Here is a 23,313-nt window from a genome sequence, read left to right as displayed (position 1 = left end):
GGTTTGAATTACATCAACTAAAAAATAAAACCAGATAAGTATAAAGGTAAGGGTGGGAGTAGTTTTGGTTTTAAGTTTAGATCCACAGTTCTTCCAGCAGTGCCAACAACAATAATAATGATGCATGTCTGAGACATTTTTTAAACATTTATTTGGAAATATGTGAGGCCAAATAATACAACTTACACCAGTAATTGCCTTTTTTGTTGTTCTGGATCTTTGAGAAAAACCAAATTACTTTTATTCTGCTTCAGTCACTTAAAACATGATGCTGAATGGGACATTTGGGTCAAACAACTGTTTAATAGTCAGTGATTACAACAAACAAAAAAACTCCTAGAAGCATTTTTCCATAAATGTACAGAACATCATATTCTCAACACCTCCATCGTCAGTAAATGACACCAGGAGGTTGTATTATGACACAGGTACAAAATAATTACAATCTAGATTACAAAAATAGCAAATGCTAATGAAAACTGCAGAATAAAGGTGAAGTGTCAGAGCTACAAGACGAGAGACATGCTAGATGCAGTGGTCATAGTGGTTTACGTGAGCAGAACATTTGACATTTTCTCTTTTTTTATATATGAAAAAAACAGCACAAAGGGAAAGAAAAAACAAAAGAGCTAATAGAGTATAAAACCTTTTTGTTTTTGGAAATGCTGCCGGAAGAATAAGAGGAAAAGGTAGCGTGCTGCGTTTGTCAAAAAAAAACGTAAGAGCGAAGACGCTTTGTAAAAGTAACAGTTTGGTCACAACCCAATGAAAAGCTGAGACTGACCCACTTTGCTCGGCTTGTGACCCGTCTGGATTCACATCAGTGGACCGTCAATCGTTTGTTCTGATATAAAACTGTTGCGGACTCTCAGTTTGTGTCACTTTGAGGAGAAAAAGTGCTGATTTGCTTTTGTTTCAGTTAAGAAAATAACTCACAAATAATGGTGCTTCTTTAAGACTACTCCTTTCGCCAAAACCATTTTGAACACAGCGATCTTAAATATTTCAGCCCGTTTATTAAATAACGCTCAACACAAGTTGACACCAAAAAATTATTGTGATCTGTTGAAAAATGTTACGTGGACTTAGTGATATATTCTGTATTTTGTGCCTTTGTAGTTCCAAATTGTTTTGAGTACAAAATGACTAATAAATAAAACCCTTCAGCCTGGTTTCACTTAGAGATGCTTTGGTTTGATCAGGAGTCCAAATCTCATATTTCATAAGTAGGTCAGCTGGTTCAGATAAGAATAGAAACCTAAACAAATGGAAATAGGGTGAAATATTAAGACCTCAGAAAACATAATTAAATTATACAAAATATTTGAGTATTTTCTTTATTTATATTAAAATTCATGAGTATACTTAAGTACATACAAAAAGAAACTGATTTGCTAGTTGTTTCTCTGTACAAAAAGGGAAGGGAAGAAATTAGCTCATAACCTATTCTGTCAAGGGAAATTTTGGTCAAATTTCAGTCTGGATTTTACACATTAGGCAAAATTATAATGCAATGCATATTCCTATATCAATTGTAGATATCACTAAAGACAAGCATGAAGATTCCCCATGCATTCTCAAGGCTCAATTCTTTGTTCTGTAAAGATCTTGGCATTGTCTTGTTTATGTGGCTTTAGCTAACCATGTTAGCGAGATAACGTAATCACATGCTAGCATGTTAGAATGGGAGTTTTCAGTGCATTAGTGAGAAAACTCAGTGCATTAGTTGTAGTTCTATAAAATCTACCATAAGCAGAAATAACACCTAATATGAAGATCCGATGGTGAAAACTGTTAATTTTAGATCTTCTATTTAGGGCATCCAGCTTTAAAAATCAAATGTTTTAAAAAAATTTTTGTCATACCGCAAATCAAATTAAACAAAAACTAAAAATTTAAAGTTTTACAAAGTGAAAAAAACAAACTTGGTTGAACATGAATTAAAATGAAAACAAGTCTGAAAACGTCTAATTTTAAATATCCACACCCTCAAACAAATCTCGCCAGCTAACATTATAGATGTGTATTGCAGCGCATGCTAACTCGCCAGCATGGTTTTGTGGGTCACGTCTTCCTGAAAGCTATGAACGGGGCACAAACCGACAGTTCAGTGGAGAGAGTAAAACTATTCGCTATGGCACCTATAAATTACCGCGACGGCATGCGTCTGAGCTGAGACGTGCGAAGGGTTCATCCCTCCGTAGGTGTGTGCTTAGCTAGCTAAAGAGGTGGCTCTCTTCGAGGTAGCAGAGAATGATTCTAACCAAAAACCGTGAATTCAGACAAAAGATAAACACAAACATCAACAATAGCACCATTGTCAGTGTAAGTCCAGAGGTTAGAAATCCCTCCGGCGTTCTTCTCTATCCACATCCTCCCTCCAGCGTCTTTCGTCGATGAGCCTGTGGCTCCTAAAGGGGATAAAATGGAAAAGACAGCTTCTTCTTTTCAAGTCAATCACATGTTCTTGTTCTCCATCAAGTGCTAGTCCTGGCGTTTTTTTCCTCTCTCTGCTCTGTTCTGTTCGACAGCTACAAGATCTTGCTGCAGACTTGGCAGCGGCTGACCCTGGAGCGCTCCTGACCGCCCTTCAGGGTCTCCTGCTGCGTCGGCGCGCCAAACTCCAGCCGGGGGTCGACTGTGGTGAGCCAGAAGCTGTACTTGTTGGCGAAGTAGTGGCAGGTGCCCCTGGCGCCGTTGCACTCGATGAACGGCGTCGCTCGGAAGTCTTCCAGGCAAGAGCCGGGAGACACCAGGGACTGACCGCCGCCCTCGGCGCCGGCTGCTGTGTGCTGTGGCGGGAAAGAGAGATGGACAGCTATAAGCAAAACCAGCTGAAAACATAAAAGTTTGTGTTTAGCCTCTGACATTCAGCCTGAGGCTTCAGCTGTTGATGATATCAGAGTCTACATCGTCTACAAGAAATTAGGGAATGTATCTTTGATATCATTACTAACATACACAACACAATCATGAATTACTTGTACTAAATATATAAATCTGGATCGTTTATGATGAAAGTAATGTTGTCATTTGTCACCGATTCTGTTCACAACCTTTATGGTGTTGAGGGGATTTGTTTTGATGGCCTTAGGACCACCTCTTTGCTCTTGGCAGATGAAGTGATCCTACTGGCTTCATCAGGTCGTGATCTATCGGTTTTTGCTGCTTGCATGAGGATCAATGCCTCCAAATCCGACACCATGATCTTGAGCCAGAAAGGGATAGAGCACCTTGTCCAAGTCAGGGATGAGATCCCGCCCAACATGGAGGAGTTTAAGTATCTCTGTGTCTTGTTTATGAATGAGGGAAAAATGGAGTGGTAGATGCATTGGTGAGGAACAGCGCCTGATTGTTTGCAGTTAATGCCCTACCATGAGGAAGGAATATCCGATCCAAAGACTCCTCCAGCCGGGTGGGCAGGTAGGGATGGTGAGGTCCTGACTGTGGACCGCCACCGCCTGAGACGGAGCCTCGCACACCGAACACCTGGACGGTTCAGACAAAACAAACAAACAAAAAAAAAGGTGAATGCTTGATGAACGCCATACGTCTGTTGAACCACACATGGGCTCTGGTAGAGCACAGCACCTGCTGACGTAAGGCCGGATCTGCTCCTCGGCCACAGGCATCATAGGGATGGGCGCGGTCGTGGACAGCCAGAAGGATTTGTCGTTGCGGCTCGCGTAGTAGCAGGTCTCAGATGGGTTGCAGTAGAGGAAGGGGATGGTGTTGAACCTGGGGAGGCACGAACCCGGCTGACCTGGAGAGGCGCGGAGGGAGGGGTCCCACAAAGTTAACAGGTTGGCGGCTACAAAACGCACCAGTCCGGAAAAATCGAGATTTGTTGAAACATGATCTAGAGATCATTCAGGTTTAAAAACCTCACGATATTTAATCTATTACACCCAACAGATTTAGGAACATGAATGAAAAGGAGTTTATAGTGGAGCTGCAACGTTTCAGTGGGAAATCAAGGGTTTACACACCAAGGTCTTGGTTGTGTGCCTTCTCCTGTCCCTCCACGTACAACAGGCTGTATCCTTCCCACAGTCGGGCCATGCCTTGGGGACACATTGGGACATCGGTGGTCTGGCTGTGCTTCACCAGAGTGTAGCCGATGCCGATGCTGCGGCCGACGCCGCCGGGAATACCGGGACGACCGATGGCTCCGGGAAAACCTGAGGGAGAGAAACGTGACCAGATGGTAGTGAGGGTTTCTCTTCTATGCACATGTAATCTTGTTTTTTATGTGTGAAGAGAGTCAAAAGAGGCAGTAAAGAAAAAAGTATATATATTGCACTCAAAGTTACTGTAATTTGAAATCCATTTCATGTTTTGCCTTATCAGTTTCATTTATTTTGGCATTAGATATTATTTCATCAGATGTTTTGCTGCATTTGAGTCTTTCGTGTCTTTATTGTAGGCCTCTCAAAAAAAGAGCAAATCCTATCAAGAAAAAAACATTTTTATAAAAAGGGTGTAAAATTGTATTTAGCAAGTCTAGAAGTCAATATCAATGTAACAAAAACAAACAAACTGACCTTGATCTCCAGTGATCCCTGGGAACCCAGGGATGCCCGGATCCCCAACCGGCCCTGGAAAACCGGGCGGTCCGGTCCTGCCGAGCTCACCCACAGCGCCGGTGCGACCCTTTACACCTGCGACAGAGGAATAATTACCATTCACAAGAAAAGTACATATTTTCAGATTCCTTTTAAATGTGATTCAGTTGCTCAATTTTGCCACAAATACTGAATTACAGCGGCATGCAATTATTATTATTGGATTTGCACCAAAAATAGTCAGGCATTCCATAGGCCTTAATGTAAGAGTAACAAACATGAAGCCATAAAAGGTCCTGCTTAAAGTTTGCCAGAGTCGGTGTAGGAGAGACAGCAGACATGTGGTAAACGAGAACAAAGACACAAGAAGCTGGTGTCTGGAGGAGGGCACTGACTGCACACACCACACCGAGGGTGACGCATAGGGGCCAGATGCTGTGAGACTGTCTCCCTTCAGCAGGGACAGGAAACTGGTCAGAGATGATGAGCAAAGATGAATGTAGGGTAAAGTTGTAAAGACATCAAAAGATTTCCAGGTGTAACTAAAAGTGGTACCAAGGACATAAATGCATGCAGCACTTTTCAATGTACAGCTTTATGTTGTTCTATCACATAAAATCCAAATAGAACAGACTGAGGTTGGTGGGTGTAGGAGGCAAAAATATGGAAAACAAGAAGTACGAATGCCTTCGCGAGCCGCTGTATTCTGAATACGTAGTGTCTAAACAATCAGATGCCAAAAAGTAATCTAGTTTCTCTCGAAGGTTAACAAGCGAGAAATTATATTTAATTTGCTTGAGATGTACAAAAACAACACTGGAAAACAGATGAGCACCGCTAGCTAAAAAGGTAGCTATGCTAACATTAAGTATTAGCTCTGCTGACACTAAAATGGTACAACTTTCAAAAGTCAACAAGCAGAAAACTATATTTAATTTGCTTAAGATGTGCAAAAACCAAGCTGTGGTGGGCACCACCAGCTAAAATGTTAGCTATACTAACCCTAAAGGACTAACCCCAAGCTCTGCTAACACCAAAATGCTGTACAAACTTAATAAGCACATCAATTTCTACTAAAGTTGACACCAATGATATGTCAATGACACAATATGTACTGCAATACAGCATATGACCCTCCCAGGTCCAAATTTGTCATTACACACATCAAAGTATGTAATGTTGTGCTACAGGAAGTTTTGCAGCGATGCATTATGGGTACAGAATAAACGCCATTTGCTGCACTGCATCAATTGAAAGTTTACAAAACGGCCAGGTAAATTAGCGCTTTAGAATTTATCTGGACGATTCTATTTAGGAGAAGCTAAATGGGCTTTTCAAAGTTAGCAAAAGAGCTAAACGAAAAATTAGCTGTGCTATTAGTGGGTTAGTGGAAGCACGCCCTCCGCTGGTTAAGACGACAATTGAGCACTTCATCTGGGCAATGTGTTAAAGATTTAAAGCAAACAACAAAGAAATGATCTGACGCTGTGTGGCCATCACTGACCTGGACGTCCAGAGAGACCAGGCTGGCCGGGCTCTCCGGGACCACCGGGTCGTCCGTTGTAGCCGGGTAAACCAGCCGCTCCAATAGGTGCAGGTCGCGGTAAGTTCGGCACTGGGATTGCGGGAGGACCCTTACGCCCAGGTCGCCCTGAAAAGAAGGGAGGGAGAGCAAAACGAATGAATGGATGAGCAGAGATGATGAAGATGAGACAGGGGGAACATCATCAGGAACCGAACGGTGCTCCCGCTCTCACCCGGTGATCCTCGACGCCCTTTGAATCCGAAGAATCCGGGCTCGCCGGGCAATCCTTTCACACCTGGAGCGCCGTCTAGCCCATTGTCACCCGGAGCTCCTGAAAAGCAAAACGGCTTTATTGTAGATTTAAGGCTGCGTTTTGTGGAGAGAAGGCAACAAATGTGGTTGTACTGGAGGAGCGGGCAGCAGCTTCCAGCCACTCTTCACCTTTTAAGCCAGAGAAGCCGGGGAATCCGGGGCCTCCGGGACGTCCCGTTTCTCCCTTCGGGCCGGGGATTCCAGGGAATCCTGGGAGCCCTGGGTCTCCCGTGTCTCCCTGTGCTGTGCCCGGACCCGGTGGCCCGGGAGGACCGGGAGGGCCCTGGAAACCTGGGAATGGAAAAGAGAATGTCATGAGATTAAGCATAGAGAGCAAGGCAACTAGATTAAGAAGCTATGATTACCGTATTCTCCGTCCAATCCAGGAAGTCCGGGGTCTCCCACTGGCCCCGGGAAGTTTGATGAAGTACTCGGACCTGGAGGTCCGGGTCGTCCAGGGAACCCTGGACGTCCAAAAGTTCCTGAAGTCCAAAACGAAAGCCAGCATTCACACTTTGTCTTACATTTGATTATTGCCTTTTTGGATTTTTTTCTGATCTGAAACTCACCCGTATCTCCTCTCTGTCCCTTTGGTCCAGGGAAGCCTGGTTGTCCAGGGAAGGAAACACCTCTCTCTCCTTTCTGTCCCGGCGCCCCGCGGAGGCCTGGGTCTCCCCCTATTGTTGTACCTGGATGGAGACGGATCACATGTCATTTTTGCAACGTGCAGCGTTTTTGCAGAGTTTTACCTGTAATTTAATTCAATATTCCTGTAAGAATTTGCAGTATTTTGCTCCATTACATAAATAGTTAACAGGAAATAAAAACATAGTCACAGTCCGTCAAGTAAAATGTGATAAACACTAAAAAAAAAAAAAAATATATATATATATATATATATATATATATATATATATATATATATATATTTAAGCCTGGAATGATAAATTTTGCCGGACAATAAATTGTCCCAAACTGTATCGCGATAAACAATAATATTGCTGTTTTGAGACCATTTTCAAGTAATATAATTGTAATGGCATTATAACGCAACTACACATTCTCAAAGATCAATAATCTTTCAATTCTAATGAACATTTAACACTGGAGCCGGAGTTTAAATACCCAAAATAAACAAACCGACAGAAACTACAAATAAAATGAATCATGAAGTCTCTGCAAACAAAACTGTCCTTCAAGAAAAACGTGCCGGTTGAGACGAAAGTAACAGACTGGAGACTTTTTGATCCAGTTTTTGGTAGGAAGAGAGAAAAAAAGCAATAAATTAAGGAAATGCATCATGCCGTGTCAGCATGGTGCTGATCGCGTTGTGAGGCTTCCATAAACTAACTGGTAATTATCTCCATCCACTCAGGTTTCCACTGATGTCAGAGCATCGTCCTCCTTGCGTTTGTGTGTGTATGTGTGTGTGTGTGTGTGTGTGTGTGTGTAGATCTTCTAGATGGTGATGCCTTCTGCTTAGAGTTGCCTTTGAATCATAATCTGTGGAACATTGACCAACATATGCGATGAGTATTGATATTTTTGTGGACGTCACTTAATAAAATGTAAAGTTTTCTCCTCAACCGGTGACTCCCTGACGCTTTCTGTGGCTTTTGCGGATGGAAATTATGAAGTATAACTCTGAGTCTGTGCGTATTGAGCCTAAACAAACGTTTTACTGTTTTAATCGAATCACTGAATGAAACGAGCTTTCATTCAGTTCGTTGAGATTCATATTTATTGAAACGCTTATCTGGATGATTTTAGACTACTGAAAAAAACTTTATTACTGATAAGTAAATGATATGGCCAGAAGTGTAAAAGGAGTATCATTAAAAAAAAACATATCTATATAATCCACTTCTACGTGTATTTTAGATTGTGTCCTGAGATTCAAAACAGGATTCTAGCTGGGTTGCTCCAAAACGTTGATATTACTTCTGGTGCAACGGAGCTTGTTGGTAAAATGTCATCTAACTCTACTAAAGGTAGGAGTCATTTTAGTATTTATTGGTATTTGTGTTGAGTTTTGAGTCCTGAAGTATCTTTTTTTTGGGTCCATCAATGCAGATTTAACCATGAAATAATTATCTATACTAAATGTTTTGGTTGTGTGACTTAAGGGAAGGTCTGGAGGTTCAATCCCACTCCAAAATGTTTTACAGCTTTTGTTGTAATAGTCTGGCTAACGTGGGAGTTTGTGTGTTCTTGCCTGGGATTCCAGGAGGGCCTTTCGGACCGGCGAGGCCGTTGAGTCCGTCCAGCCCCGGCGCTCCAGACAAACCTGTGAAGAACGCGTCGTGAGAGCGTCTACTGAAACGGCCGCATCGTAAAACTGACGTTACGCTTTCATCTTACCTTTAAAACCGACGCCACCTGGACCTCCGGGCAGTCCCGGGGACCCGTCTGATCCTCGTCTCCCAGGGAATCCGGGCTGACCCTGCAGCCCCGTAACCCCAGGTGGACCTACAGGGAATTGAGTGACAACATAATTATCGTCCTCCTATGGACAAAATACATCGATTCGTCTTTCATCAGCTTCGTCCTCAGGGTTGGTGTCTCACCCATCGTTCCGGGTCGCCCCGTTTCACCGGGAATACCCTTTTGTCCATCAGGACCTCGGCGTCCTGGAAAGCCCCTGTCGCCAAGGGAACCGTCGATGCCTCGAGAACCTGCACAAATGTTAGGTCACCGTTTACTGGGAGTCTTTCTTGATTTATTGTAACCAACCTCAGCTGCTCCATCGATAAAACTTTAAGGACAAATATGAAGATGTTTCTTTTACTGTGACATTTGAATGAAACGTGATCCACTTAATTTATGTAAAAAACTGAACTGGGTCAAACTATTCTCATAGAGAAGACATTAGGAGATTCAGAACTCTATAGGTTGAAGCTACAAAACAGCCATGAAGGGAAAAGGTTTTATATGTATATATATTTTCAATTTGAATATACAGAATATTTTAGATGTTTTTTTCTTCTACTTTTAGATTTTTCAAGCTTTGAGGATTTTCCTACCTCTAATATTTTAATGATGACTTTCAAATTAGTCTGGGTTTTATCTTGGGTATAATCCAAAGTCTAAATAAATAAAAGCTGTAAATGATGCTTGTAAAACAGAATGGTGGTCTGTGGGGCGCGTTGACATCACTGCGAACTATGGAGACCCCAAATAAAATCTTCACACTTGGAAAATTCGCCCAGCCCTACCCATCAGTGAAAAATCAAACCTTACCTGGAAAACCTGGATCTCCAGTCTGGCCTTTCACTCCCGGTGCTCCAGGATAGGCAAAAGTCTCTCCGGGTAGACCTGATTAACAAACGGCGCGTCCTGATTATTTACAGTTTCTTACAAGCGAGAACTGATGCGTGGAATGAAGGAAAGTTGCCGCCGCTCACCTTTGGCTCCGGTTCGACCAAATTCTCCAGGATTTCCGGGGAATCCCGGCGAGCCGTCGTCACCCTGAAGAAGCAGTGATGAGAACGTCAGCCCCACCACCTCGATTGTGCTGAAGGCTAATATGAGGAACAGAAGTGTGTTTCCTCACCCTCGGCCCCGTCACGCCCGGGAATCCCATGATTCCTCCTTCCCCCTTTGTTCCAGGGAAGCCCGGTGGGCCGGGCTGCCCGGGGAAACCCGGCTGTCCGGCCTGGCCTTTGCTGTCCACGGGGAAGCCGGGACGACCCGGAGAACCCGGACGACCAGGCAGGCCTGGGAGACCCTTGTCACCTGGAAACACAACGAGGAGCGACGGCATTTATGGAAGATGGAAACTCAGTCAGCTTAAACAAAAACTGGTAAATTCATTTCCTCTGTGTTGGAACCGTTTCCTAAACTCACCACGCATTCATGCACTCATTCAAACTAGTTCCTTTACAAAAAAACAAGAAATCTTTTCCTTCACAACATGAGTTTATCGAACCACAGAAAATCTGATTTTGAGTGTTTTCTGCTCAGTGGAAATGTTTGCAAAGACATAAACAGTCAGGCGCAGCTTGGCTTTCAGGAAAATTAAAACCAGATAAAAAATGTATTTTCCATGTTTTAGTAAGATATCCATAACAGAGCCACGTTGTGCCAACTGTATGCTGGGTTTTAAAAATGTAGCTAAAATCTGGACAAATGTATATAAAAAAAAACTGGAGCTAAAATAAGTGCTGGGTAGTAACTAGTTACATTTACTCAGCTCCATTTACTTGAGCAGATTTTTAGAAAACAATGTACTTTTAGGAGTATATTTTTACTTTTACGTTTTACTTATTATGAAGCATCACTCCTCTTATTTGAGTATAACTTCTGGCTAAGCTACTAAATGAGAGTAACATCACTGAATGGAGAACAAACACATTTTAACCAAAAATTCACCAGACGCACACACACACACCTACACACACATGCAGTTTATGTTAAAGTTTCATAAGTTTTTTATTGAAAGAAGCTGAGAGGGAAAAATACTTTTTTTCCCCTACTTTGTAATTTTGTAATTATGTTACATATACAAGTTATTTTCATTCTGTTCTTTAAAATACCAAACTTTACACATAACTTTACATTTTGGTCTGTAAAATAGAGTAATTTTTGAATATTAATTCATTTATGTTTTGATCATTTGTCAGCAGTTGAGAAGCCTTTTTACCAGGTACTTTTTTTTTTTTTACTCTTAATTCGAGTCATTTCTTGGACGGCTACATTTTACTTTTACTTGAGTAAAAATATGTTAATTAATAATTATGTTATAAGTAGTGCTAATCCACCTCTATTAAAATATAACACAGATACAATTTAGTCAAGACAGTTTCTTGGATAACAAAGTCTTCTAGGAAAATGTTCTCGGGTATTTGAAGGAAAAGAACAGTTGTTTTTTTCCTACCTCTAGGTCCAGTAAAGCCCTCAAAGCCGGGGGCTCCATTGCCCCCTGGTGCACCTTTCTGCATTAAAGCAGGAGGGCCTGGAATACCAGGGGCCCCGGGGTTTCCTCCGTCACCTGTGGAGGGTAAAGGAACATGTTTGGGTATTTTTACTGCTCTCTGTCGACTGAGGTCGTCCTTTGTTGTCATCACAGATTTGCAGTCAGATTTCAAGCCAAAGGGGTCACCATCACCTTTCAGTCCAAACCGTCCAGGACCGCCAGGAAACCCGTCTCTCCCACGGTCTCCGGGAAACCCTTTCCCACCGGGAAATCCTGGACTTCCGGGACGACCCGGTAGTCCAGGGAAACCCATCAGTCCTGGGAATCCTCTTTCACCTGCAGATTACACAGAACCTTTTCACTGATACCGCGCAAGTGAGGAACGAACCAGCAGGCGGATCCTGTCCTCCATACCCTTTCTTCCCGGCGTTCCGGGTCTTCCGGGAATGGTTCCAGGACCTGGTAGTCCAGGGAGTCCCCTCAGACCTGTTCCTCCGTTTTCACCAGGGAGTCCTGGGGTTCCTTTCATTCCAGCGGGGCCCGGGAATCCTTGTTCTCCCGGTTCACCTTTCCGACCGCGATAACCTGACGAAGGCGGATGGTGGGGATGAGAACGGATTAGACCGGGCTCAACTTCTGTGAATCTAAATAAATGATAAAAACTTAAGAGGAAACTTTTTTTTAGATCTGGAACAAATGAATCCATAAAAGTAAAATAAATAAATAAATGAATAAAACCTTACCTTCTCCAGAATACATCAGCTTACCTCCAATGAATTAAGTTCACAAAGAAAATACAGCAGAAATCAACTCAACAATAACTTTGCGTCTAAATACCAACACTCGCCGACAGCGTGGCACACTGCAGGAAACAATGTAATTTATTTCTTACATTGTTTTTGTCGCTTTTACAGTCTATATTTTGCCCCAGCTGCGCTACGTCACACAGACATAAGCATGATGCGCTTCATTTGGATACAGAAGGTATCCAGAGGTTTCCAGTGGTAAAGCAGTTATCGGAACAAGTGCGCAATTTCCACAGATGCACCGATTTCCCAGGAGGAGGCTGGAATTGGACTCTTAATCTTAGGGTGATTTGTGAGCACAATGTAAGAAAGCGGGATAGTTCTTGCTAGCAGCAGTATGTCTTTAGCATATAGCGTTGCTAGCTTTTAGAGAAGCATTTATTCTGACGGCTGTTTGGAATAGTTTTGTGTGGCCACAAAATGTAGCAATATTACAAATTTGCAGCAAACAGCTGACGCATGAACACTCTATTAGGATGAGATATTCACTGAAACATGTATATCTTTGTGATTGGAATATGTTGGTGTCTTTTACTTTGGTTCTGGTCTGCTTTGTGTTAACAGACACAGAACCAAACACGCAGAAGCAGCATTCAGCTTCTACGCACCGCAACTCTGGAACAAACTTCCAGAAAACCGGAAAACACCCGAAACATTGAGTTCCTTTTTAAATCAAGACTAAAAACCCTCCTGTGTAGAGTTGATTCAGTGGTACTTCGATCAACATATTTGATGTGTATTTGTTTGATGATTTTGCGGATGGCATTTGACAAAAAGGTAACGTTTGAATAGGATTTCACTCAAGGTTTGCCGTTTACATACTTACGTTGTTTGTTTTGGATTGGTAGCTGATTCTGTCTCTCTGCTATAAAATAAAACTCTTAGAAATCTGCCTCTCAGTTACACAATTCCTCAAACGTGTGTCGTTTTGAACGTCTTAGCCATTTGTTTTAGTTCATCCATTATGGTGACAACAAAAGATCTCAATTAAGACATTTCTAAAATATCACATAAATCCCTGAAAAACGGAATCAGTGCATCTGTGGTGATTACGTACTTGAACCGTCTCTGAGTGCAGTTCCAGCCTGCATTAGCGCGGCTCCGCCACCTGGGGTCTCCAGCAGTGACTGAACTGCCCCTCTAACAGCTGAAGTTTAACGTTGTTTAAAAACACAGAACTCGTTTTCAGCACATCTGCAATGCGACGTTAGTAAATGTCAGACTATGCTAGGATTGCCATGAGTTTAGATGTGCTGAAAATAACAAGTCTTTTTAATTAAGAGTGCAAAGAAAAAAAATGCTTTGGCAGCAGCAATGAAGCTAAATAGCATTTGAGCAAAAGTCTCTTGGGAAACAAACCTACTGAATGTGACCCAAAAACAAAAACAATGTTTGGTACTGATTAGGTGTAAAACTGAAACATGTGGGTTAGATCTGGCAGCAAAAAAAAACAAACTAAAAAAACAAAAAACAAAACAAAACTTACCGTTCCATACTCTTTACATAAACTCATCATGAAAATAAAGATCTGATGATCAAAATCGTTTTTTGATGTTTGGATATTATTCCTTGCTGGGTATAATATCCATTTATCCAATGAATGTTTAAAATAAATTTCTGGGGTTTTTTTTGTTTTTTGTTTTCAGGAAGCTTTACAGTCAATAATGACTCGTTAATATGATAATAGTTAAGTTCATGATGAATTTATGTGCACATCTTAGTGGAACGGCAAAAGCAAGCACATACTTTCAGGGACTATTTTGTCTCGGAAGCTCTCACAAATAAAATATCCATCTTCAGTCAAAACCTCGAGTGAGTCTTTGAGTGGAGTGGGGGTGGGATGAACTCCTGTCCTTTCGAGACCACAGCGTCCAGGTCAGAAACTCCGCACACTGCAGACACACTTCAGTCCTGCTCTACGTCTTTGCTAGCTTCTCCTTGAGGACTCGTTTAAAGCTGTAGTATGTTTTTTTATTAAAAAATTAGGTTTTTTAAAAATACTTAACATTATCATCAAGTTGTGGTAGTATATATGACAGATAATCTGTAAAAATCCATATCCTTCTCTGTGCGCTCCCAGGATTAGCTGCTGAAACAACCAATCACAGCCTGGACCCATCAGTCACTCTCCCACTTGCTCTTTGCTACAGCTGCTTTACCACAACACAGACTGCCACGAATACTAATTCAGCATAGCCACCGATGACAGCAAATAACGCTAAGTTTCCTGTAACGGTAAGTTGTTTTTCCAAAATTACCACATTTGGCAGCATACAGGTGGTTGATTGACAGCGCTAAGACCCTCCTCCTGGCTCCGTATGGCTGTTCTTGACCAGAAGCAATGCATTTTGCAGTAGCACTGGGAGGAAGTGGATTAGCTTGATTTTTTCACAGATTATCTAATATCTTACTGTCATGACATGGTGACAGTTTTAATAAATATGGAAATAAACATATTTCTATAAAAGTTACATACTGCAGCTTTAAAGGGGCACAACTGTGACTTGCAAGAATCTGCATCAAACTCCAACTAAACATTAGGATAGTCAAAAACCCATTAAAATATCAAAAGCAAAATTAAGACACCCTGAATTTCTGACCCCCCAAAAAAGACTTCAAAATAACCTCAAAATAACCTCTTGTATAATCTAAGTAAATGGAGTGAATTTTCATTGTGTTTTTCCAGTCTACTTATTAAAATAACACAAAGCGTTTTACACTAGAGCCATATTAACACAGTCGCACTCACAAGCTGCGTTTCCATTGATCACATAACTGCACAATTTGACACTTTGAAGATAAATCTGCTTAAAGGAATGCCAGTTTCGAAAAAAACAAAAAAAAAACAGTTTTAGGTTTGTTTCCCAAAACTGCAAAGAAAAAAAACCCCAACTGTTTTCACATCACGCGAGTCATGTGACCAGCAACCACATGTTTGCACAAAGGAAGTGTTAGGAGGATGATGGCTTCACGCGCGACTTTAATTACGTTTCCTATTTAACGGAAACACCGCAACTGCGAAATTGGCCTTTTTCGACATTAGCGGGATATCGACAAAGTCTTGCGCATATCTGTGATGGAGACGCAGCTAACAAACACGCACACACTCACACACACAGATCGGCAGGCGAACATCGACAGCCAGCCGGACGAAGCTTGAGTCGAACCCGCAACTCCTCGGGTTGCGAGACGACAACTCGTCCTTTGAGAAACTGCTAAATTAGCTTCAGTAAATTACCAACCTCTTTGGTAATTTTCGACTTAAATGAACACCCCAAAGAACAGACTTCCTAGTTTGTGCAGATGGACATTTGTTTGTCGCGTGGTGATAAATGGCATGCAGGCGGTTTTAGGGTTTGAGGCGTGAGCAGCAGAAGCATGCGGACAATTAAAGCAAAGGATGGAGAGGACAGTTTAAAAAAAAAGATGAACAATGGATGGTCGGGGAGAGAGTGTCTCACCTGGGCAGCCTACATCGAATGACCCAGCACCAAGAAGTAAAAGGTGGAGAGATGGAGAGGATGCATGGAGGTGATGGTGGTGGTGCATGTAGAAAAGGAAAGGATGGTAGAAGAGGTAAACAAAAAAAAATGGAACAAGGAGAGATACAAAAACAAGAGATTTGTTGGGTAAAACGGAGAACTTCAATCCACAAGACAATGACATGCCGTCTGATGCAGGATGCAAAGGGAATACGATGAGAAACGAGAAGGATGGACGGACACTGGGGAGACTGGAGGGATGAGAGGTGAAAACGTTAGCCGAGACCAAATCAGAATTTCTTTTTATTTCAATTCCACCTGAAAAGTCAACCTTGAGGAAAAGCTTCACTTAAAAAAAACAACAAAAAACATCAGAGTCCTCGAAAGTGATTTGGAGATTTTGTGTGGATCAAGGCAACATTGTTCCTCACCTGGTGGTCCGATGAGTCCTTTGCTGCCGGGAAATCCGGGTGGACCGGGGATGGGATTGGCCGCGCCACCTGGAAGTCCGGGAAGACCCAGAATTCCCGGCCGGCCGTCCACTCCACGCTCTCCCTTCAGACCAGAAACACCAGGCCGTCCATCGAAGCCTGAAGGTTGAAAAATGCGGAGATATTTCTTTAGCCTGCTACTGACATTAACTGCTGCAACTCCATTAATAACAATAATAAATATGTGAGTTTAGCGTTCCAGCGGCTCCCTCTGAGACCCACCGGGTGATCCGGGTGTTCCTGGACTCCCTGGCAGGCCCTTGTCTCCGGGTGCACCAGGTATGCCAGCCACTCCTGGACCTCCAGGTCTTACTCCCAGGACTTCTCCAGGCTGGCCTTTGGGTCCTGGAGGTCCTGGAAGGCCGTCTTTCCCTCTGGGCCCATCATAGCCAACTCCCGGAATACCTGGAACTCCGGGATCTCCTCTAGGTCCAGGAAAACCTGCAGGAAGGGCGGATCAGTAGGGTAAATATTAACACATTCCAGAAATCTTATCATTTGTTATTATTCTCTGTGTAGTTTCGTATGTGTAATTAAGTATTTGTTAACTCAGTGCTGCTATTTTACCCTAGAAAAAAAAACTCTCAATAGACAGATTATCCCACTGATGAATCATGTTTATTCATAGAAATATTTTCATTTATAGTATTTTAAGGCTCCACTTCTCAAGCCAAAGTTCTGTTGTTTTTGGTTGATTATAATGAACAACATTATTTCTATTTGCTAAAAACCAGAATACTTAGTGAGAACATAAAACTTTCTTCAAATCCAGACGTTTACATATATTTATCAGTTATAAAAATAACTGTCTTTTAAACTGCATTTCTTGGGTCAAACTTTTTGGGTTTCCTTCCAGAAACTTATAGATCAAGGCTCCACAAAAAAAAACAAAAAAAAACGTCCAAAGCATTTTCTCGTTACGTTTTCTGACATCTAGCAAATACAAATCCTTTTGGGTGTTTCTAGCTGGCAAGAGAAGTTTGGCCAGATTTACGTTCAGTCTTTTTACTTTGTGTAAGTAAGCTTCTGGTTTCAATTGTATCTATTCGTGTCCAAGAACAAAAGTTTAGTTTATCCGACAAACAAGTTATAGCAACCTGAACCCTGGAGATTTTGATCACTGATTGGTTGATGTATTTAGTCAATTTTCACTTTTTACTCACTAACCAGCTGTTCAATCTAAATTTGCAGTGGACCTCTGGGATATATTGTGACCATTTTGTAGCTCATGGTGGAACCCTAAGCAGCACCAGTTTACCTTGTGGTCCTGGTTGGCCTCCAAAACCAGGTTCTCCCTTTTGTCCCTTGGGGCCATCAAACCCTCGACCTCCAGGGGATCCTGGGAAGCTTGGCTGACCTTGGGGGCCTGAGACAGAAACCGGATTGAGCTGGACTCAAACAAAGTCGTTTCTCAAACAGACATGCAGTCCTCTCCAAAGACACCAACTTAAACAGTTACCGGATTAATGTAGAAGTGATAAGAATGAGCGTTACCTGGTCGTCCAGGCCTGCCAGGTTCACCTTGCTCTCCAGGTTCACCATATATGGTGCAAGGTAGCTTATCGCCTGGTAGTGGTCACATACAGGTTAGTACTCACACTTTAAGTACAATATTACTCATTTAGAGCAAACAGAATGGGATTTATCAGTTAGAGTTCCCTTTAATTTTGTAAATAAATACACATAATATGACTTATCTACAAGGAAATCATACCCGGTCCTTTACAAAAGAATCATATGACAGAACCCTACCAAAATAAGAGCTCAAAACTAAACTGACTGGTAACTAGAATCCCCTCACATGTCAACAGTGAGTCAGTCCGAGTCCAGATGACTAGCTCCTCTGTTTGCAGTGCTGGTTGTCAGTCGCTTCCATTCATGATAGGGTTGATAGGGTTAATTTCAGCTTTTAGTCGTGAGGGCAGCGAGTGTAAACGTTGTTAGTAGCAAACTGTTTGAGTTAAGGCTGCGGGTCGAAAACGAGGAGCTGGTAGGTGAAACGGTTTACGTCCGGGCTGGGTGAGAGTCTGAGCGGTTTTCTCCTCGTTCGATGAAAGTAGTAGTTAAAGTAGGCGTTAAAATAGGCAGCAGATTTCAGCAGCTTTGATTGACAAAAACAAAAAACAAAAACAAAGACAAAAAAAAGAATGAATGAATGTGATTGTCCAGTGACTGCGACCACCCGCTCCACTTTACCCCATGTTACGCCCGAACGAGACTCTTCGTCGTAGAGATCCAAGTCCTTTCCTCGCGGCGTCACATGGAAATGACTTATCAGTAAGTTGCTGGTTTTGTTTGGCAGAAGACTGCATTGTCCAGTAATCACCTGCTATATCTGAGAAAAGTTTAGAGCATTTTCTGAAACGGCTCTTCAAGAAATTAGCGGTTGTTAGCTAAATGAAAGTTTCTTTAATGAAACTATAAGGGCTACAGACATATTATAATAACGTAGTACATTACTGTTAGAGTAATGGATACCAATAACCAATCCATAGACTGGTTATTAGACAGTGAGGAGCTTCACCTTCCTCTGTTATTTATAAGTAAAACAGTTACTTTGTATGGCTACATCTTCATGGCTTAAAGACAAAACTTCCCCAAAGTTATTAACAAACTTAGCTGTGTCCATTGATAAAAATGTTAGACAAAAAAAGTAGAATTAACTAAACTTATTCAAACTTCATTTAAGATGAGACAGAACATTAAAAGCTTTTTGGCTTCCTGAGAACAAGCTAGCAAGCTGGTAAGCTAGCAGGCTAGTGAGTTAGCAAGCTTTTTTTTCCTGGCAGCGAACAAGCTAGCTTGGAATAATGCACAAAATTAAGATTTTGTTAAGTACATTTTATTTTTGACTTACTGGAGAGATTAAGCGAGGTTTGTTATAATTCCTTCGGACCGAGTTTAGACTTTCCTCAGTTTTGTGTTTCTTTATGTTTAGTTGCAGTTCATTGACTGCATATGTTTCTCAGTGTCTATTTAATCTTCAGTTTCCTTATGTATGTTCATATTTTTTAGCATCAAACATCCAACTTAATATTACTTTGCCTGCATTTGGGTTCTATTCAGCAACCAAAAAGTTGAGTTAGAAAGGAATATTATTTTGTATTACACTGACAAGGCTTTCATCAAGTGGGTCAAGTTTTATGGTCACAGGAAGAAAAAACTCATGGTAAAAAAAAACAACAACTCCTCAACAGGCTATTAATTAGATTAATAAACAATTACTACATAGTTATATAGTAATTATTGTAGTTTCTTTTTAACATGACTGCTTATTCACAGACATAAATGTTTACATTTTGATTCAGTTTAAATTCATACAAGAGGTCGTCTATTTCAATTCCAAGCTTACATGCCTCCACAGTCACAAACCCAGGAAGCCACAGCCATTATGAGTTTCTAAAATTGCAAATATATATTGTTAAATAGTTTGTGTTGATATGTGCTTAGCTAAATGTTTCATATATATCCATATAATGTTATCCATTGATCAGATTAACTCTAGCTACTATGTGAACATTAGTAACCCCTCCGGCTCCCTGGTTTCTCCAAGTTAAAAAAAAAATACAAAATTTAATTTTGGCTTCTTTAATCCACCAGTTACACCGCTAACGCTACATATCTGTCCCCATTGTTACTCTGACTGGTGGTGGAGGAAGTTAGTTACCCACCCGTTCCCTCTCCGGCGTCAATAACCCCTCCACAGCTGTTGTCACCTGGACAGATACACATGCACAAGGAATGTGAGACAGATGGAGGGACGGGGGACAGAGAGAAACGGGGACGGATGTGTGTTTTTAGAGAAAGAGGGTCACAAAGGATGGCAGCATACAAAGCCAGACGAGGTCATCTGCATGCGCCAGTAAAGCAATTAAATTGTGATTTTTCTTTTCATCAAACAGTTGTAGGCAATCAGATCAAATCAATTATTTCAAGGCTCATCCAGTTAAGGCGGAAGCATACTGAGATGCTTGGTTCAGTTAAAAACAGACTATTATCATCGTCAGCAGAGGAGAGAGAAGGAGGCAGTGAGGCATCGCCGCGTCTGCCCTCTGGGTCCCTCATTCTCCCTCGGTTCCTGAGAGTGATAATTCAAGCAAAATCAATCAATGTTTGGCATTAGCGTCCTGCGGTGAGAGCACTCATTCATACTGCAAATAAAGCCCAGCAGGTTGCTGACGTCTTGTGTTGTTTAGTCCCAGAGAGGAAGAACTGAGCATCGGTCTTTTTTCTTGACGCAAACCTGCCCATTCCGCGTTTGCTATGCTAGCTTGTTAAATTTTACTGACGGCCAGTTCAACAACTGATTCAATAAATAATTGAAAACCTGATTAGATTTTATTATGAAAAATTATGATTAAGGGAGCATTCTTACCAGCCCTGTTTGGTCCACTTTAATCAAACTCTAGTTCGTTTGTCTAGAAAGTCCGGTTCGTTTGCGGAGGTGGGAATGCGCTATCGAACTCTAACGCGAATCAAAGACGCAAACTCTAGTCCACCCAAAAACCTAGTTATCGCTTCAGTTAAAATGAACTTTGTTGTGGTTCAAATGTATATGTGGTCGCAAGCAGACCCGAGAGCGCTCCAAAAGCAGGAAGTGGAGTATGTGGCACAAGGCATTCTGGGTCAATAGAACCAAAACAAACGCGTGAGTCTAGAGCTAGCGGGAGAAATGACTCATGGTCTTTTACCAAAGACAAAAGAGAGAAATCTTACAACCGCTAAAATCTAATACTACTCCATTTTTGTTTACATTTTCAGAAGAAGGAAGCTGCGCTGATGTCTTCTTCTGAGGTTTTTGTGTCGCTTCCTTCAGTAGTTCTTGGTGCAGCGCCACCACAGGCGAGGGAGTAAACAGGTTTTTCCATCAGTTTGGATTGTTTGACCAAATGCAGCGTGAAACCGAACCGAACCAGATGAAAATGTAACAAAAATGGTCATTTTGGTCCCCAATAGAACCGAGCCTACCGGTCTATGAGATATGAAAACAGACTTATTGGATTCTTTTCTTTTTTTTTGCTTTTTTTTCTCACCTCCTCTGAGACTAAAGAAGCACAGCAGTTGTTTTGCGTGTCAGTAATTACAGTATCATCATTATGCATCATTCACTCAACTAGAGAAGCTTCTGGATTATCGATTATTGACTACAGATGAGTAAAAGTGCATGATTACAGTAGTGAACAGCAGTCTGAGGCATGAATGGTAGGGATCTGCCTGACAGATAAAACCTAAAATACGAGCCTCAACGTCTGTCGGTGAGTTTTAACCCTTTAACAAGGAAGACCAGGTGCTCTGTGTCCGCTTAAAATGTTCTCATGTGGTTTAGTTTGTTACGTTAGACTACGGATGTGTGATCTAACCTTTGGGGGAGAGCGTGACACTGAATTATATTGGCCCCCACTCACTTGTCATCACTTACCTTGCGGGCCTGGTGAACCTGGCTGTCCAGGAAACCCAGGGATCCCAGACTCTCCTTTTTCACCTTGACGGCCCGGTAGGCCAGGGTAGCCGAATCCAGGATCGCCAGGGGCACCGGGTCGACCTTTGCCTCCAGGAAATCCTGGGAAACCCTTCTCACCAATTGTGCCAACACCACCATCACCCTTGAGAACAATCCAGAAATAATAATAATAATAATAATAATAAAAAAAAGAGCAAAAAATAAAAAACATCAAGAAAGTTAATGGAAAATGAGTAAAAAGCGAATTGGATTTTATTTGTTACAAATACCACAAGTTCTTACCGGGGGTCCTGGGGGGCCAGAGAAGCCAGGCAGACCGTCTCTGCCGGGGTTTCCTGTTTCACCTGTAGGTCCTCTGAGTCCAGGTGCCCCTCGATCTCCCTTCACCCCGAAACCGGAGAAGGACGATTCCCCCTTCTGTCCTTTACGCCCAATGAATCCCCTCTCACCCTGACGACCCTGCAGAAAACAAAGTTACCAAAGTTGAAACCTCACAAACTTGCGCTTGTTTACAGGAAAATGATAGGAGGATATCAACTACAACATTAAAAAATATTATAATAATAATGAAATGTTACTCACAGGCACCCCCAGACTGCCGCTGAAACCAGGAGAACCCGGGTTACCGGGCTCACCTTTACGCCCTTGGAAGCCAAAGCTGCCTCTGGGTCCTTGAGGTCCAGGTAACCCGGGCAGGCCGACACCTCCTCCTCTTCCTCCTCCTCCACAGTTACAGTCACCGGGGTCACCTGAAGGATGCAGGGATTGAGAAATAAAAAGTAGCACCATGTGAGGAGAAAAATTAATATTATTACACATAAAGTATGTAATTATATAAATCATTACGTCACAGTGTTTGCCAAACAAGGTCAAGGACTTCCAGCTAACCAACGTCGCGATTTTTTCATTTTTCACTCCAATTTTGTAGTCCAGGTTTAATAAAGCTGAAGCTACAAGTGGATAAGCCAAGATGTTTGGTTGTTGTATTGAGCCACACAACACAAAATACTTCAACGTCTTCAGCAACTTCCACCTGCATGAAGAAGGATTTGATTTCTGACTGAGCGGTCGGTCCCGTCTATCGCTATGGAAACGATGAACACAGCAAACCGGTAAGATGTAGCTAATGCTAAAATGACAACAAATTTTATATTAGACGTGAATTCATTGTGCTGTGTTGATGTCCTCTGTGTTGATGTCCTCGCCATTGTTTTGATAGCAGTTAGCATGGAGCCAACTGCTTATGTTAGCGCTGTGTGCTAACTGTTAGCTGTCAGGTTCTGGACAACATAACTGGTAGACTCCGTTGTGTTTTGAACAGCTTTATTTCATAAACAGCTTCTCATTGTTCAGCTGTTTAGTGTCCCAGTGAAGACATTCAGTGGCGCTCTTGGTGCTAACGTTAGCCAACTTAATACCTACGACGAGACCTTGTTTACAAGATGTATTCATTCGCATTGTGGTAACATTTTATGGCTAAAGATTGTAAGGCTGAATGGACAAGTATTACTGAATATAGTAATACAGTAGTAGTATTACTGAAGTATTACAAGTACTGAATGGACATTACGGACATCTTTCAGTCTATTTGGGAATAAAAAGTTTGTGCGTCACTAGATAACGTATCTCTGGAACTGGGTGGAGTGGAACGTTCTGGCAAGTTCTTTTGAAGAAAACGCACCAAAACGAGTTCTGCATCTAATAGTAAATCATAATTTTCAGGATATTAAAAAAAAAAAAGAATGACAAAACATAC

The 23,313-nt window shown here is 41.9% G+C and overlaps 1 protein-coding gene across 6 annotated transcripts in view; it reads right to left on the bottom strand.

Moving 5' to 3' along the window:
• Positions 1-134: 134 nt before the first annotated feature.
• Positions 135-23,313, bottom strand: part of col4a6 (collagen, type IV, alpha 6) — a 135,478-nt gene continuing 112,299 nt past the window's right edge. For 4 of the 6 annotated variants that reach the window (XM_008435130.3, XM_008435136.3, XM_008435132.3 and 1 more), the window contains 28 exons: positions 22,140-22,306; positions 21,840-22,016; positions 21,516-21,699; positions 19,768-19,812; positions 17,591-17,662; positions 17,355-17,462; positions 16,319-16,537; positions 16,037-16,195; positions 15,585-15,593; positions 11,732-11,902; positions 11,510-11,653; positions 11,279-11,392; positions 9,956-10,137; positions 9,807-9,870; positions 9,643-9,717; positions 8,970-9,077; positions 8,764-8,871; positions 8,618-8,689; positions 6,972-7,091; positions 6,768-6,884; positions 6,532-6,693; positions 6,323-6,421; positions 6,070-6,216; positions 4,545-4,661; positions 3,990-4,181; positions 3,592-3,763; positions 3,375-3,489; positions 135-2,792 (listed from right to left, as the gene is read on the bottom strand). In XM_008435130.3, coding sequence (XP_008433352.3) covers positions 2,532-2,792; positions 3,375-3,489; positions 3,592-3,763; positions 3,990-4,181; positions 4,545-4,661; positions 6,070-6,216; positions 6,323-6,421; positions 6,532-6,693; positions 6,768-6,884; positions 6,972-7,091; positions 8,618-8,689; positions 8,764-8,871; positions 8,970-9,077; positions 9,643-9,717; positions 9,807-9,870; positions 9,956-10,137; positions 11,279-11,392; positions 11,510-11,653; positions 11,732-11,902; positions 15,585-15,593; positions 16,037-16,195; positions 16,319-16,537; positions 17,355-17,462; positions 17,591-17,662; positions 19,768-19,812; positions 21,516-21,699; positions 21,840-22,016; positions 22,140-22,306 — 3,680 coding nt within the window. In that variant the 3' untranslated portion in view covers positions 135-2,531. The remainder of the gene's footprint in view (positions 2,793-3,374; positions 3,490-3,591; positions 3,764-3,989; positions 4,182-4,544; positions 4,662-6,069; positions 6,217-6,322; positions 6,422-6,531; positions 6,694-6,767; positions 6,885-6,971; positions 7,092-8,617; positions 8,690-8,763; positions 8,872-8,969; positions 9,078-9,642; positions 9,718-9,806; positions 9,871-9,955; positions 10,138-11,278; positions 11,393-11,509; positions 11,654-11,731; positions 11,903-15,584; positions 15,594-16,036; positions 16,196-16,318; positions 16,538-17,354; positions 17,463-17,590; positions 17,663-19,767; positions 19,813-21,515; positions 21,700-21,839; positions 22,017-22,139; positions 22,307-23,313) is intronic. The other 2 variants (XM_008435134.3, XM_008435133.3) reach the window with 2 other exon arrangements.

The sequence above is a fragment of the Poecilia reticulata genome, chromosome 18 (assembly GCF_904066995.2).
Source record: "Poecilia reticulata chromosome 18, P_reticulata-male-v2, whole genome shotgun sequence".
NCBI classification, from domain to species: Eukaryota; Metazoa; Chordata; class Actinopteri; order Cyprinodontiformes; family Poeciliidae; genus Poecilia; species Poecilia reticulata.
The sequence above is the reverse complement of the archived record's forward strand: the minus strand, read 5'-3'. Positions and strand labels throughout refer to the sequence as shown.